General features: G+C 38.6%; 1 protein-coding gene across 1 annotated transcript in view; it reads right to left on the bottom strand.

Annotated features, from left to right (window-relative positions):
* The window catches only part of CDYL2 (chromodomain Y like 2), a 107,126-nt gene that overhangs the window by 21,632 nt on the left and 70,086 nt on the right, over window positions 1–15,408 (bottom strand). The window contains exon 3 of the mRNA XM_075940014.2: window positions 7,478–7,695. Coding sequence (XP_075796129.1) covers window positions 7,478–7,695 — 218 coding nt within the window. The remainder of the gene's footprint in view (window positions 1–7,477; window positions 7,696–15,408) is intronic.

Below are 15,408 nucleotides of genomic sequence, written 5' to 3'. Positions count from 1 at the left end.
ATGTCATGTGAGACTGTGTGAAAAGCCTTATTAAAATCCAGGTATAACACATTTGTTGCTTCTCCTTGTCTACTAAGCTACTAACTCTGTCAAAGAAAGAAATTAGGTTGGTTTAGCATGATTTCCTGACAAATCCATGCTGGCTGTTTTTATAAGTCTTTTATTCTCAAGGTGCTTGCCAATTGATTAATAATTTATTCCACTATCTTTCCAGGTGTTGAAATTAGACTGGCTGTTCTATAAGTCTCCAGGGTCTTAGGTTCCTCTTGTAAAGATACTATATTTGCCATTCTCTGGGCTTATGGGACCTCACCTGTGCTCCAGGAGTTCAAAGATAATTGCTAATAGTTCTGAGATTGCTTCAGCTAGTTCCTTAAGTACCCTAAAATAAATTTCATCTGGCTATGTTGAACTGAGCATATCTGACTTACTGACGTATTTTAACCTAATCTTTCCATATTTTGGCTTGTATTCTTCCCATGCGTTGAGTATGTGGTTACCATGTAACCTTTCTGGTGAAGACTGATGCAAAATAGGCATTAAACACCTTTACTTTTTCAATGTCATCAGTTATTAGCTCTTTATCTCGGATAAGCAGAGAATCTATATTTTCCTAAGCTTCTCTTTCTCCTAATGTGTGTTTTATGCTATGTGAACCTTATTTTATGTGTTAATCTCTTATTTTGTTCCCTATGAGTATGTCTCCACTGCAGAGGAAGAGTGAAGCTGCTGCTGTCAATCTTCCAGGGTTCAAATTGGCTGTCTAGGGAAGACAGCTAATTCAAAGTGAGAGGGGCACTCCAGTCAATGCCAGTCGGTAACCCTGCTTTCACTAGGCATAAGGGAAGTCGAAGGAAGAGTATTCTTCCTTCAACTTCCTGCAGTATGGACAGCGCCAAAAGTCGAGTTAAGCTACTTAATTCAACTTTGTCCTGTAGTGTAGACTGTAGTGCAGTCCTATATATGAGCATGTTATCCTTTTATATTCTTCCTAAGCATTTTGCCAGCATTTTTACTTTTTTTAGGATTTTTTTCATTTTTAAGGTCATTAAAGAGCTCCTGAGAGAACCAAATTGGCCTCTTACCTGTCTTTCCTTCATCTCAGCATAGTTTGCAGTTGTGCTTTTAATATTGTTTACTTGAGAAACTGATGGCTCTCCTGAACTCCTTTTTTCCTTAGATTTCCTTCCCATGAGACCTTACCCATCAGTTCGACAAGTTTGAAGTTCATTATCCTTATTCTGCTGCTCTCATTCATTCCTTCCATTAAAACTGTGAAAGCATTACTTCATGCTGACCTTCGCCCCAAATGCCTTCAACCTTTAGATTCGCTTCCAATTCTACCCCGTTACCCTTAGACTTGATTCTGACTATGTTTATACTTGCACCCTAGTTCGAACTAGGGATGCAAATGCAGGCATTCGAAATAGTCAATGAAGCGGGGATTTAAATATCCCGCACTTCATTAGCATGATCTCGCCAGCGTGTTACTCCGAGTGCCATAAATCCCCGCTTCATTGACTATTTCGAATGCCTGCATTTGCATCCCTAGTTCGAACTAGGGTGCAAGTGTAGACATAACCAGGGAGACTGCCATCTTAGGGCATTTCCTCCATTTTTGGGAACAAAAAGTCGTGCCTTATACATTCCAAGAATTTTGCCAAATTACTTTTTGAACAGATGTCTTGATAGTTTAAGTCCCTCTACTCCCCATTACTACCAGGTCCTGTGGTTTTTTTGAAATTTCTCTTATTTGTTCTAGAAAAGCCTTATCCTCCTTCTCTTCCTTATTTGGTGATCTCCAGCAGATCTCTCCAGGGTGTCACCCTATTTTTTACCCTTTTTAAATCTTTGTACACAGAGACTCTTAACTGGTCTGCCTTCCATCTCTTTGTGGTCTTTAAAACAAATATTTATGTTTTGATATATAATGCAAAACCTCCGTTTCTAAAAGCACACAGAAGCAATTTGAAAAAAAAAAGTTTTATTAAATGCATAAAACACTCCTCTGCCCCCATTCCCAACTTTCTCTTTAATTTTTCAGAGCTGAAGACTGTTTGTAGAGGAAGCCGAAGGACATGTTTAACAGTAAGCTCGTGGGAACTGATCACTGGGATCAAGCTGAATCAGAGGAGGCCACGTTTATGACTTTCAGGGAAAAAAATTAAAAATATAAAAAACTTATTTTCACTCCTACAAGTGGGGACATAATTTATATTAATATAAACATCCAAATTAGGAGGAACCCTCCAGAAATCTTATTTATAGGTCAATCCTTCTAGTCTCCTGATAATTTTAGTTGCTCCTCTCTAAATTTGCCAATACTTTAGTAAAGATGTGCTCAGAAGCTGAACAGAGTACATGAGGATTACCAGAATTCCCCAGTTCTGTGATATGCCTCTGCAGCCTAGAATTCTATTGGCATTTCTACTATTCCATGATGCACAACTTGTTTTAACTTGCATTTCGTTACCAGTCTTTTCTAAGTCTCTGTTGGCATCATAGTTTTCCTCACTTTTCATAGTATGTCTGTGTCCTAAATTGTTTTCCTACATATGTTTAAACATACACAAATAGATGTAGCACAGTTATTGATAAGTATATAGGACAAACACAAAGTCTGTTTTGCAGGCTACACAACTTAGTATTTGATAGCAATACTCCAAAATGAATATGATTTTGGTCCAGTCTCGGCCATCTTTTTTTTAGGCAGAACTCTCCACTGAACTCAGTATAATATAATCTATTACTTTCTATCTGTTTCCAGACCCTCTCTGTAAGGTCCCATGTATTATTTCTCTGGCATTGACCTCTCCGGTATTTTCATCTTCCCACCACTTAATATAATATTTTGTGAAATTCATTAAAATGTAGGTTATTTTCTCATCCAGTCCTTGATCCAGCACTGATTCCTGCAGTGGCTCAGTAGATCTCTTCCCCCAATTCAGAACACTGCTGTTTATCATTAACTTTTTTTTATGGCCCTTCAACCACTTTTAATTTGAGAAGAGGTTATTCCCACCCTCGCCCTCTTTGAATTAATGATTTAAAGATTTGCAAGACCAGATCCTCAGCTGGTGTAAATCAGCCAAATGACAATTTGGCCCAAGTATGGCTCAGTCTTGCATTTATTGCTTTGCTAAAATCCAAGTCTATTAAAACTGCTTTCTCCACATGGCTTTTTTTAATAGGCCTACAAAATTAGCATTGAGGTTTGTCTGGCAAAATTTCCTTTTTAAAAACTATAGGTTTAAAATGTACTTAAGTTGCCCCAAAATATTAGACTCCTAGCTAAGAGCTTGGTTGGATTGTTCCCCCTCCTTCCTGCTTTCTTGCAAATTGGTTTTTAAAGACTTCTCTCTAAACTTTGCTTATATTCAAGAAGACTCACTAATAGGGGAATTTACCCATGAACTCACTAACGAATGACTTCTTTTAAACCTGGCACTTCTATTGATTTATAGAATTAAATCTCATTTATTTATTTGAAAATGTAACAGTCCATTTACTGATTTTTTTTTGAGAGAAACATTTTCTAAAAATGTTATAATGAGCACAACATTCTAAATCCTTTTAATTTTTATAACTATTCTGCAGTGATTACTTTTGATGGCCTCATTAATTATATATTTATTTTTATTACTTATTATTACTTCAGCACCCAGTAACCACATTGAGTCCTTTCCAGAACAAAGATATTTGATAAATCATACGGGGATAAAAACATCCTACTGGAATGATACGGCAGGCTTCAATCAAATTCTGCCCTAAGAATCAAACTGTCTACTAGAAGGAGAATAATATAGATAGCTGTCAACTTGTACCTTACACATTTCATGAGAAGAAGAGTGCAAGTAAACGAATAATGTCATATATTCATATAACTACACGGACTGATTTTTTTTCATAGATAAAAGAATGAATGTTGACATGTCGTATGTGTACCTACACTTTCAGTTTCTAATTCAAAATGCATTTGGAGTATATTGGACAGTCTTTACCAAAGCCACTAGCAGTATAGAATATATTTTCTCATCTATTCTTTTGCTTTTTAACTCAGTAAATTATTAATCCCTCAAAGTGTTGCTATTCTAACTAGGAAGAATAAAAACCATGGATTTAAAAACATATTCCTGGTTTTGAAACAGGCTTTGGATTACCCAAAGCTGTTGAGTTTAGAAAAATAGTAACACATTTTCTATATATTTAGGCAATAGATTTTCAAATGAGTTGGAGTCACATCTTGAAAATGAGCAAGTGACCTGTGAAGTTAAATAACCCAGTGGTGGAATTTGTTGAAAATCTGCATAACGCTCTTTAAAAATGAAGTAAGTACCAAAGCAAAAGAAAAAAAACACTGTTTCTTGATGTTAATTTTTCAAAAATTAACATCATCTTTTGGAAGATAAAGGAAATAATTCTGCCAGTAATCTGAATCTTTTTTTAAAAAACACAATGGCACTGAGCCAGTTTCAGTAACTGAAATACTAAAAGAAAGGAATATAGGCATGTTTGATGCTAAAGTCAACGATATAAACTACACTTGTGATGTAGTTCCTAGCATTGAATTATGATGGTCCATTATGACTTTGCTTAACTCCCTTTACTCTTGATATCAAAAAGCCTAGTAGTAATAACATATTGCATGCCATAGTTTAAGTTAACATATTTTGTCAGGCAAATATTTACTTGGTTCTGCTTTAACGCTTTCAGAAAACACTATAATGTAATCTTTAAGTTTTTAAACATTTAGACATTTTAGACATTTAGACATAATTTAAGAGTAGGTTGGATAGACATCTGTCAGGGATGATCTAAACTAATGTTTCTGAAAGTGTGCCACGAAATCACTTTGAGAAACACATTAACTGGCCTCCCCAGTTTGTTTATTTACTGGCGCTGCGGCCACAGAGCCTCGTGTGTTCCACTGGCTCCATTTAATCCTTTGCAGCCAAGGGGAGCCACGAGCCACGGAAAGTGGTGGCCCAGCCCAGTAAATAAACAAACCAGTTAACGTGTTTCTCAAAGTGATTTTGTGGCACACTTTTAGAAACACTGATCTAGATGATGTTTGGTCCTGCACAGGCCTTGCTGCCTTGTATACTTCCTCCACAGGAGCTCCAGTGTTGTCATATCATCCATGTCACATCCATTGTTCATGTCAGCTAGACCTTCTCTGAGCAGATTTAAGCAAACATTTCCTATGTTTTTAATAGTCTGAAATGAACATAACTTTTAACAAAACATAATTTTTCTGTGGGTGTGTGGTTAGTGCTGGTAAAAGGTGTCAAACAGTCAGCCTTGTGGCCTGAAGTTCTGTGTTAAGGGCAGGTTTCAGGAGGGTTGAGGGAGGGGAGCAGCTGTGTGCTCCAGGACGCAGCTTGCTTTTCATCCTGTTCCCCGGACTATCAGGGAGAGAGGGGAAAGTACTGGCATGCTGTGCATGCCACTCACACCTGGCGGGTGAGAGTTCACCAGCTAGGTGTGAGAGGCATGCACGGAATGCAAGTACTTTCCCTTCACTCCCTGATAGTCCAGGCAGGGAATAAGATGAAAAGCAAGTCACATCCCAGAGTACACGGATGCTACTCCCCTTGCCCCCAAAACTCTGCCCTTGTTCATGTTCACCCATTGAATATTGCAGATTTCTTCACATTACTGTGCCAATTTGTCTCATGCCTGCCTAAAAGAAACCCCATGCTAGGGATCAGAGATTTGCTCCATCCTGCATGGCCTTTGGTCTCTACTGAAATGGTGGGTTTTAAATAGGCAAGCTAGAGTGAAAAGCACCATGCCCATTACTAAGCCTTGACCATCCAAGCCCTGTAGTTTTAGAAAGATAGAGGCTATTTATTTCCTTGTTTGTGCACTAGTTTCAGTAATGATATCATCTTGGCACTGGGAATATGAGTGCTGCAGATCTGAGAGAAAGTGCACAATATATTTGTTTGCATGGTTCTTTAGTAGAGGTGAGCTGCTAGGTTAGTGGAAAAATGCAAAGGAGTAAGTCAGATTTGGCTTATCTAGAAATCTTTGGGCTCCAGCCACATGGCTCAATGAACGTGAACTCTTTTTGGTGATATGGGGATGAGATCCCATCAACGCAAAGCTGTCTGTTCAGAGTTAACATGGCAAATCTCTAGTTTGCCTCAATCAGCAATCATTTAGCAATAGGACAGCAGGCTCATACTTAAACATAAAGTGTTTGCCTCATATTGCTGTGATGGATTCTATTGGAATCATGAATTCAATGTAATTTTTATTACATTAATATATGGTACCAATAGTGTTAACTTGTGTTAATGTCCATAGTATAAAAGTTTCGGCGGGATAGCCAAGTTAGTCTGTAACTAGAAAAACAACGAATAGTCTAGCAGCACCTTAAAGACTAACAAAACGTGTTGATGGTATCATGAGCTTTCGTGGGCACAACCCACTTCTTCAGATGACCTAAACAGCTGTTCTGATCTCTGGTAACAGCTTCATGTCAGAGCTGACCTTTACTCTGACTTGAGTCTACAAAAGCTGACCAACTCTGGCATGAAACTGTTACCGGAGATCAGAACAGCTGTTTAGGTCATCTGAAGAAGTGGGCTGTGCCCACGAAAGCTCATGATACCATCTACACGTTTTGTTAGTCTTTAAGGTGCTGCTAGACTATTCGTTGTGTTTCAAGTTTTCCCAGTATAAAAGACAGAGAACATTCCACATTGGAGCATAACCATTTGTGGGGAAAAGGGTAAAATGTAAAGCCTATTGAGCTTGGTAAGGGTTTTATCTGTGTCTAATTGGGAATTAATTTCAAAATGATGTTTCTTAATTAAATAATAGAAATCTTGGTAAACAATAGAAAATAATCCTAAATCCTAGCTGTAAAATTACTGGCTCAATGGAAATCAACAGCATTGTTTACAGAGAGCCACTTTATGTCCCTGTGTGTTTGGGTGCAGGGTTGAGGCCTTGGTTTGCAAAGAATGTAATACATACAAATGTCAAATGAACAATTAAATATAAGATGTAGAGGATTAAGATGACTTAATATTTTGAATTCGGATCCCAAGACTTGTGATTTGAGCTGCATATGTTTATAAACCCTTGCAGTACTACCAAACATATTGTGTGAGATGCCAGATTTCCACTAGGGCTGGTAATTTTAACATTTGAACAACTACTACTTTAACTGCAGGCAGGGATTAGTGATCTCATCTTTTCTTTCCTTCATTTTTTATTTGAGGAAGTGTGTGTGATTATTTAAAAAAAATAATTTCCATTGCATATGATTAGTTAGAGCTATCTGGATAAAATTCCAAGCATGGAAAAGTAGAATATTTGATTTCTATAAACTTTAAAAAGGTATTCAGTAGGGAACCCTATCCCTCAAAAATTCAGATTAAGAGTAGCCTTAATTTTGGAGTTAACCACATTCCTAGTGATTAAAATGGTCTGTTGTCTTTTGCTTTGATGGCTTCATGCTTACCTCTGGAGTCAGTGCATTGTTATCTGATGTCTGGCTGGAAAGCAGAATGTGCGTGAAACCATCTTCCTTCCGGACCACAATGTCCCTGAACCGACAGTTACTTTCATTTTGACGCACGCTGTACCTTAGTCTCTTATCAAAGACATAATCTTTCTCCCCATCCAGTTTCCTTTTCACAGTGCTGTGCATGTTCAAGCCTCCGTTGGCCATAGAAGAACCTTTCAAATGCAAACAATCAAAATGGACATGTGATCATATCTGTATCTCCAAATAAAATAGCACAGAGTCTTTTTAACTTGAATTCCATTTTGTCTAGATCATTTTATTTTAAGAGTGGTCAAAAGTATGTCCAGCAACCAAATGTGGTCCACAAAATCTAGTGTGTCCCCTGATGGCTCATTTTTACTACAGCAGTAGAGCCTATGCAACCCAATATGAAATGCTCTATCACGATCTGAGGAGAACGCCACTTAGATCTAGATCAGTCATTACATTTTGGGACTGGTAATGTCAACAGGTGTGCCTGTAGTGAAAATGAAAGCAGCAGTCACCTGCTCTTTTATGTGAATTTGGGGGTGACCCTCAAGTTTATGGGAAAATTCTTATTGCCTTCTTTGGCAAAGCTGGGTATGAATAACTTAGTCTAAATCATTTCTTCCTAAGTTACATCTTGTTCCTCATATACAGAGCTATAAAACCATTATCAGGTGCAGCTGGCAACTTTAATGTAGTGATAGGTTCCTTGATTGTACATCTCTACAGTGACTCTGAGAACAGTTCATAGCAAACTTTTATAGCTAAGCTGACTCGACAACCACACTCCTCTTCCTTACAATTCCAGTGGTTGCCATTAAAGATAGTATTTTACCTATTGTTAGCCAACTGTGGTACCTGAACTTATAGCTAAGCTGACTCGACAACCACACTCCTCTTCCTTACAATTCCAGTGGTTGCCATTAAAGATAGTATTTTACCTATTGTTAGCCAACTGTGGTACCTGAACTTATGCTCAAAGTAGGATATAATGTATTTCAGATTATTGGGGAAAATGTGACTTCTCCTCTTATGGAATTGTGGCATAGTAATTATGGACTGTCCTTGTCATAAAGCTTTCACTTGAAGTACATACACAATGGAAGTGCCAAAAAGATAACCATTTAGAAATTTGGTTGATTTTTTAGCATACTCAGAGGATGAGGGTTTTCCAGCCAGCACGCCCTAATCTTTAGCCAGGTTCTTTGAATATTAAGCTAATCCTTAATAAGTAATATATAATGAAATATGCTAATGTCTTATTGTAACTACATTAATAAAGTCTCCTCTACCAAAAGAGACGGAACTAGGACATAACTGTGGCATATCATGTGCCACTATGTAGTAACAGTAGGTAAATACTATCTTCTTAATCACCTGTGCACTTAACTTTAGACTATGCATAAAAGGTATTAATGCTGGACTTAACAGAACGCATACTGACAGGAAAACACCAAATCAGTTATAAGAAATATATGCTTCAGTTATAAGAAATATATGCTTCCTCTTTAAAAACAAAAACCACCACAGCCAAACAACATACTGAGAAATATTCAGTTTTCTGAATGCAGTAAATTGTGACTCTTGCTGTGCTCATGTTTATATTTCCTATGGAATATTCAGGAAATATGTTATCATTAGTAACAATACACAAGTAGGCCCAAGGTTGTCATGGAGTCATAAAAATATCATAAAAACATACTTTCTGAAAGTTTCTCCTTCTGCTGCAATTACAGGCATTTTAAATGTTTTTGCCATTAAAAATTATGGGTAAATAAAATAATTACATAAGTTCATGGAAGATAGATCAATCCTATTGGTTATGGCTTAGTCAAAATGGTCAGATGCAACCTCATGCTGTTGGTGCCCCTAACCCGTTCACTGCTAGAAGCTGGGATTGGATAACAAGAGGTAGATGACTTGATCAACTGCTCTGTTCTGTTCACTTTCTCTGATGCCCATGGCACTGGCCTGTGTTAAAGGAAAACAGGTTACTGGGCTGGATAGATCATTGGTCATGTTGGGTCAGACCATTCTTATGTCCTTAAAGACAATTGAAAAACTGAAGCTTAAGTTGTTCAATTCACTTGAAATATTGGCCATTGAAATAAAAAAGAAAGAGGCAAAAACTATTCCAAAGATACAGGAGGGAAAAAGAGGAGAGCAGTCTGCATCCAAACCAGTACTGTATTTAATCATTTGTTCTTACCTCTGAAGTGAAGCAACCCAACCTCTTGGTTCAGGTCTTAAAAAAAATTGAGGTTTTTTTTAAAGCAGGAGGAGGGACGGAAGTTAGGGCATGGATTTAAATGTTGTAGCTTAGGTCGTATTTGTCCAATTAAAATGCATTGTTAGATGCTTGTAATGATGAATTTTTAGTGAATGACTCTTTAATAGGAGCCATCCACCTTTCTCCTTTAGTCTTAATATTTCGATATACTTGATGTTTGAGTAGCTAACTCAAATGCATGATTAGGCATCGACAAACATAGGACCCTGCACATGTTCACGTAATGCAAACTATGCTTATATCCTGCAATTTTTATATTTAGTACTAAAATATATTAAATGTCTAATAGTATTCAGCTGATTTTTTTTTACCTTATTTAATATATACATATCTACTTTTTCAGGGATTCAGTAAAACTTTAAATTATAGACACTCTCATGTAGAACTGTAGCAGACATGTTTTATTAAATAATGATTAATTGAGATGTTAACAAATTTAAATTCTTTCCTTAGTTTAGAAAGAACTTATGAAGCCTTTTAGGGGGGTTTTAAATAAGAATTCAAATGTGAAAATTCCAAACTAACAACATATTATCATTTAATGTTTGAAATTCTACAAATTGCAACTTGTACATTTTTGGCTTCTTCCTTGTTTATACTGACTCATTACTAGAGTGGAATGACTTGCCTGGTAGTTTTTTTTTTCCTGTTAGTGAATTATTTGCAAACCGAGGTCTTTAACTTCCAAACACACATGTGCTTAACTTTAAACTGAGGAGGAGTTCCCTGGAAGTCAGTAGGAGTATTAATGTTAAGCAGGGTAGAAGTGTCCGGAGCAGTGGAGTCTGACCAACTTTTTAGATTTGTTCAGCATTCATAATTGTTCTGCAAATATATTGTGAAAGCATTTCATTGTTTGCCACCAATCTCCTTCATTTCTCCTGTTCACTAACAGTACTATTTCCTAAGTGAAGGATGAAACTTTGTTAAAAAAAAAAAAAAACAGACTAGAAAGCAAAGTGATTTCAAGATTGCTAATTGAATACTTGGCCTGTGTTAGGAAAGAAGTCTGACATGACGATCATAATTGTTCCTTCTGGCCTTTAAATCTATGAATGTCTGGTAGGAATCTTCAAGTAAACATGTACTTAGACAGGAAATAATCATTTTCACTTTTTAACAAACATTCTTATAAATAATATTTATTGTATAAATGTTCATGTGAAATAATAATTGGGGTTGTGAATACTTTTTTTTTTTTTTTTTTTTTAAACCAAAGATTCCAATACCACTTTTATGCACTATTTATTCTGCTCTGTGCTCACTACATTGTTTGGTCCATCTGCAAGCCTATAGAGGAAGGAGAGTTTGCAATACAGTCTAAAGAACTTAGGAAATTAGATGCAAGAATGGACATGAGATGTAAGCAGCCTCAGGCTAAATGCATTGGTAATCTGCATGCTATTGAGGAATAAGCAACAGCTGTTCTAAGTACAGATGGTAAGGGAAGGGTGGGGAATTAATTCTTAAGGGAAATCCAGCATAACAAAAAGCCTCTCGTCAATCAGTTCATCATCATTATTTGTTGTATCTCATTTTGTTCAAATAGTACACCAAGTGGGGAAGTTAAAGATATGACAAAAGAAGCTGTTAACCTTGCAGGAGTCATTAGACACAAAGTGTGTGTCAACTGACAGGCTTTTAACCAATACAAGGTCTACATGCAATCAACAATGACACCTAGGTTTTCTAATTTATGCTTTCATAAAATGACACTGTTGATTGCATGTAGACTTTTGGTTAAAATTCTGTCAGCTGACACACATTGGGCCTATAATTGTTTTAGATTTCATTCAGATTTACACCAATGCAACTACACCAGTCTGGCTGCTTCTGCATGAAGCCTAAAGCTGATACAAATACCAATAACTAACCATGGATTATCTATGGGATGAAAGTCTGTATCAAAATGCTGACCAGTGTTGCCTATCTCTCAATGTTAGTATTCCAACATGGAATGCTGACACTTGTCTCTAGCTGTTGGAACCAAACATAATTCAGTTATCTATGCTGGGATGGGCCAAGGCAGTGAATATGAACCTCACAGCTATAATAAAATATCTTCCTATTGAATATCCCAGCCTAGGACAAAATGGGGCCTATTATCACCTGGTTAGTGCATGGTTGGGTAACAGTTAACACCTTAATATGTCAAGATGAAAAATGACTGTCACATAGAGTAAAGCTAGCCATCCCCCAAACAATGAATAATGTATGTGCAATAAATTGGAGATGCGAAAAGAAACAGAGGAAGCTTTAGCTACCTCTGGACTTGGCTTCCCAGCCTAAACACAGAGATGATAAATTTCATTCAGCCTTTTGGTGCTCTCAGTTTATTTGTGACAGAGCAAGAGACAAAGTGTCCTTAATTTAACTAGGTCTTTAAATTAAATACTGGGTTATAAATAATCTGCAATAAAGCTTGTGAAGGTATGCAGAAAAAGCTATGTAAAGATTGGGAGAAGGAGTCCGAAAAAGTCATCAAGAGGAAAAATTATATTGTCAGCTGAAACCTCTAGATACCTTGAGGGCACCCTAATGCTAGATTCTGTACAAAACTCCTAATAGACAATGTCTAAAAAGAGACCCACAAGGGTGGGAAAAGAAATAGAAGTGACATGTTTAAGGTTATAGAGCAGTTCAATTGCTGAGCCAGGAATAAGAAACCTTTTACGAGACCCCATGCACTACAGCACATTGCCTCTCTAGCTAGCATGAGAGTTAAGACGTGGTGCGACTCACACTTTAACAATGTTTTGTTACTCACTTCTTGCAATAATATTCCAGAAAAACAAAAGAAAATATCCCAGAGACACTTCTGCTGCATTAAACTCTCAGGTTTGTTTTCGGTAATAGTTTTAGATCCATTTAATCAATTAAGCACCTGTGGGATACCTAAAATCAACTCTCTTCTACCCAGGCTGACCTGAGAAAGTGAGACAAGGAGAGGTAATAACTCTTATTGGACCAACTTCTACTGTAAGAAAGAGACAAGAGTTCGAGCTTAAGTGGAGCTTTTTCAGGTCTGGGAAACATATTCAGAGTGTCACAGCTAAATAAGGTGGAACAGATAGTTTAGCATGGGGTGGGCAATAATTTTTGAAGTGGGGCAACTTAACAAATTTCTGAAGTGGTCCTGGGCCACCCCAAAAGGGGCAGCACCTTGGGCAAAAGGAGTGGGGTCAGGAGACTTCCCGTGCTCCCCTGCCTATAGATCCTCATTAGCCTGGGGGCAGGGAAGCATGTGAAGTCTTTGCCTCCTTCTCCCCCCCACCCCCGGTGGCTAGAGAGAGCTGCCAGCTATTTTGAACAGCTGGCACCTCCCTCTAGGCGCCCCACACCCCTGACGTTGGAAGGAGACTTCATGCAGTCCCCTCCGCCCCCATGCAAATCAGGGCCTTGGGGTGGGGGAGTGCGTGAAGTCTTTGCCCACCCAACCCCACCCTGCAAGGAGTGCACAGTGCCTAGAGTGAACTGCCAGCTCTCTCTAAGTGCCATGCACCCCCTGCAGGGTGGGGGTGGGGGACAAAGACTTCACACGCTCCCCTATCCCTAGGGTTTGATTAACCCGGGAGTATGGGAGCATGCAAAGTCTCTAGCCCCCTGATCTCACCCTACGAAGGGCTAGCGGTGCCTACAGGGAACTGCCAGCTGTTTTGAACAGCTAGTGATTCCCTCTGGTGCCACCAGCACCTGGCAGGAGCGGAAGACTTCAAGTGCTCCCCTGTCCCCAGGTCTTGATTGGGGCTGGGGGAGCGGCAGTGTGCCATGGGCTGGATCAGCCAGCTCGGTGGGCTGAATCTAGCCAGTGGGCTGAATCTAGCCTGTGGACACCCCCTCCCCCAGGTTTAACATAATCATTTAACATATTTCAAGGGGCCACTCAAGGTGAAGTGGCCTCCATTAAAAAATGGGTGAAGGAAAGGGTGAAGAAGGCAGCCGGGATGTGTGGATTGTTATTGGGTTACAGGTTGGATTTATGGCTTAAAAGAGCAGTGTCTCTACTCAGTACATGATTTTTTTTTAAGCATCTAGCACAGTTACGAACTTAAGCTCACATTCTTTGGGAAGTGATAGAAATGTAGCTGTGTTAGGCTGGTGTAGCTGAAACAAAAAACAGGACTATGTAGCACTTTAAAGAGCTCGTTGTTTCAAAGTGGTGGTGTGCAGGTTGTGATTGCTTTGTAAAAACTGTTCACCCACAGGTGATATGTTTTTGTCTTACCATTTTTCCTGTGTGAGAGTGTAATGATTGCCTGAACATAACCCCTTCTCTCCCCAGTTACTTCCCCTGCTCTCTTCTCCTTTGACACCCCATTGACGGGAGGGGTGTTAATAGGCCACTTCACCTGCAATGGTCCCTTAAAATGTGTTAACTACTTATGCTAAACAATCTGTTCCCTCTTGTATTTAGCTATGACACTGGGTATCTTTCCCAGGCCTGGAAAAGAGCTCTGTAAGCAAAAAGCTTCTCTCACACTTCAGAAGTTGGGCCAATAAAAGATATTTCCTCATCTACCTTGTATCTCTAATATCCTGGGATCAACTTGATTACAACACTGATTTACATAAGAACATAAGAATGGCTGTACTGTGTCAGACAAAAGGTCCATCTAGCCCAGTAGCCAGTCTGCTGATAGTGGCCAACACCAGGTGCCCCAGAAAGGGTGGACCAAAGACAATGATCAAGCGATTTGTCTCCTGCCATCCTTCTCCAGCCTCTGACAAACAGAGGCCAGGGACACCATTTCTATCCCCTGGCTAATAGCCTTTTATGGACCTAACCTCCATGAAATTATCTAGCTTCTCTTTAAACTCTGTTATAGTCCTAGCCTTCACAGACTCCTTTGGCAAGGAGTTCCACAGGTTGACTACACGCGGTGTGAAGAAGTACTTTCTTTTATTAGTTTTAAACCTGCTACCCATTAACTTCATTTGGTGTCCTCTAGTTCTTCTATTATGGGAACTAATAAATAACTTTTCTTTATCAGCCCTCTCCACATCACTCATGATTTTATATACCTCTATCATATCCCCTCTCAGTCTCCTCTTCTCTAAACTGAAAAGTCCCAGTCTCTTCATATGGGACCCGTTCCAAACCCCTAATCATTTTAGTTGCCCTTTTCTGAATCCTTTCCAAGGCCAAAATATCTTTTTTGAGGTGAGGAGACCACATCTGTACACAGTATTCAAGATATGGGTGTACCACAGTTTTATACAGGGGCAGTAAGATATTCTGTGTCTTATTTTCTATCCCTTTCTTAATAATTCCTAGCATCCTCTTTGCCTTTTTGACCGCCGCTGCACACTGCGTGGAAGTTTTCAGGGAACTATCCACGATAACTCCAAGACCTCTTTCCTGATTTGTCATAGCCAAATTAGCCCACATCATACTGTACGTATAGATGGGCTTATTTTTCCCAATGTGCATTACTATACACTTATCCACATTAAATTTCATTTGCCATTTTGTTGCCCAGTCACTCAGTTTGGTGAGATTTTTTTGGAGTCCCTCACAGTCTGCTTCTGTCTTGACTATCCTAAACAGTTTGGTATCATCCGCAAACTTTACCACCTCACTGCTTACCCCTTTCTCCAGATCATTTAT

The sequence above is a fragment of the Pelodiscus sinensis genome, chromosome 12, assembly GCF_052426305.1.
Source record: "Pelodiscus sinensis isolate ZL-2025 chromosome 12, ASM5242630v1, whole genome shotgun sequence".
NCBI lineage: Eukaryota > Metazoa > Chordata > Testudines > Trionychidae > Pelodiscus > Pelodiscus sinensis.
The sequence above is the reverse complement of the archived record's forward strand: the minus strand, read 5'-3'. Positions and strand labels throughout refer to the sequence as shown.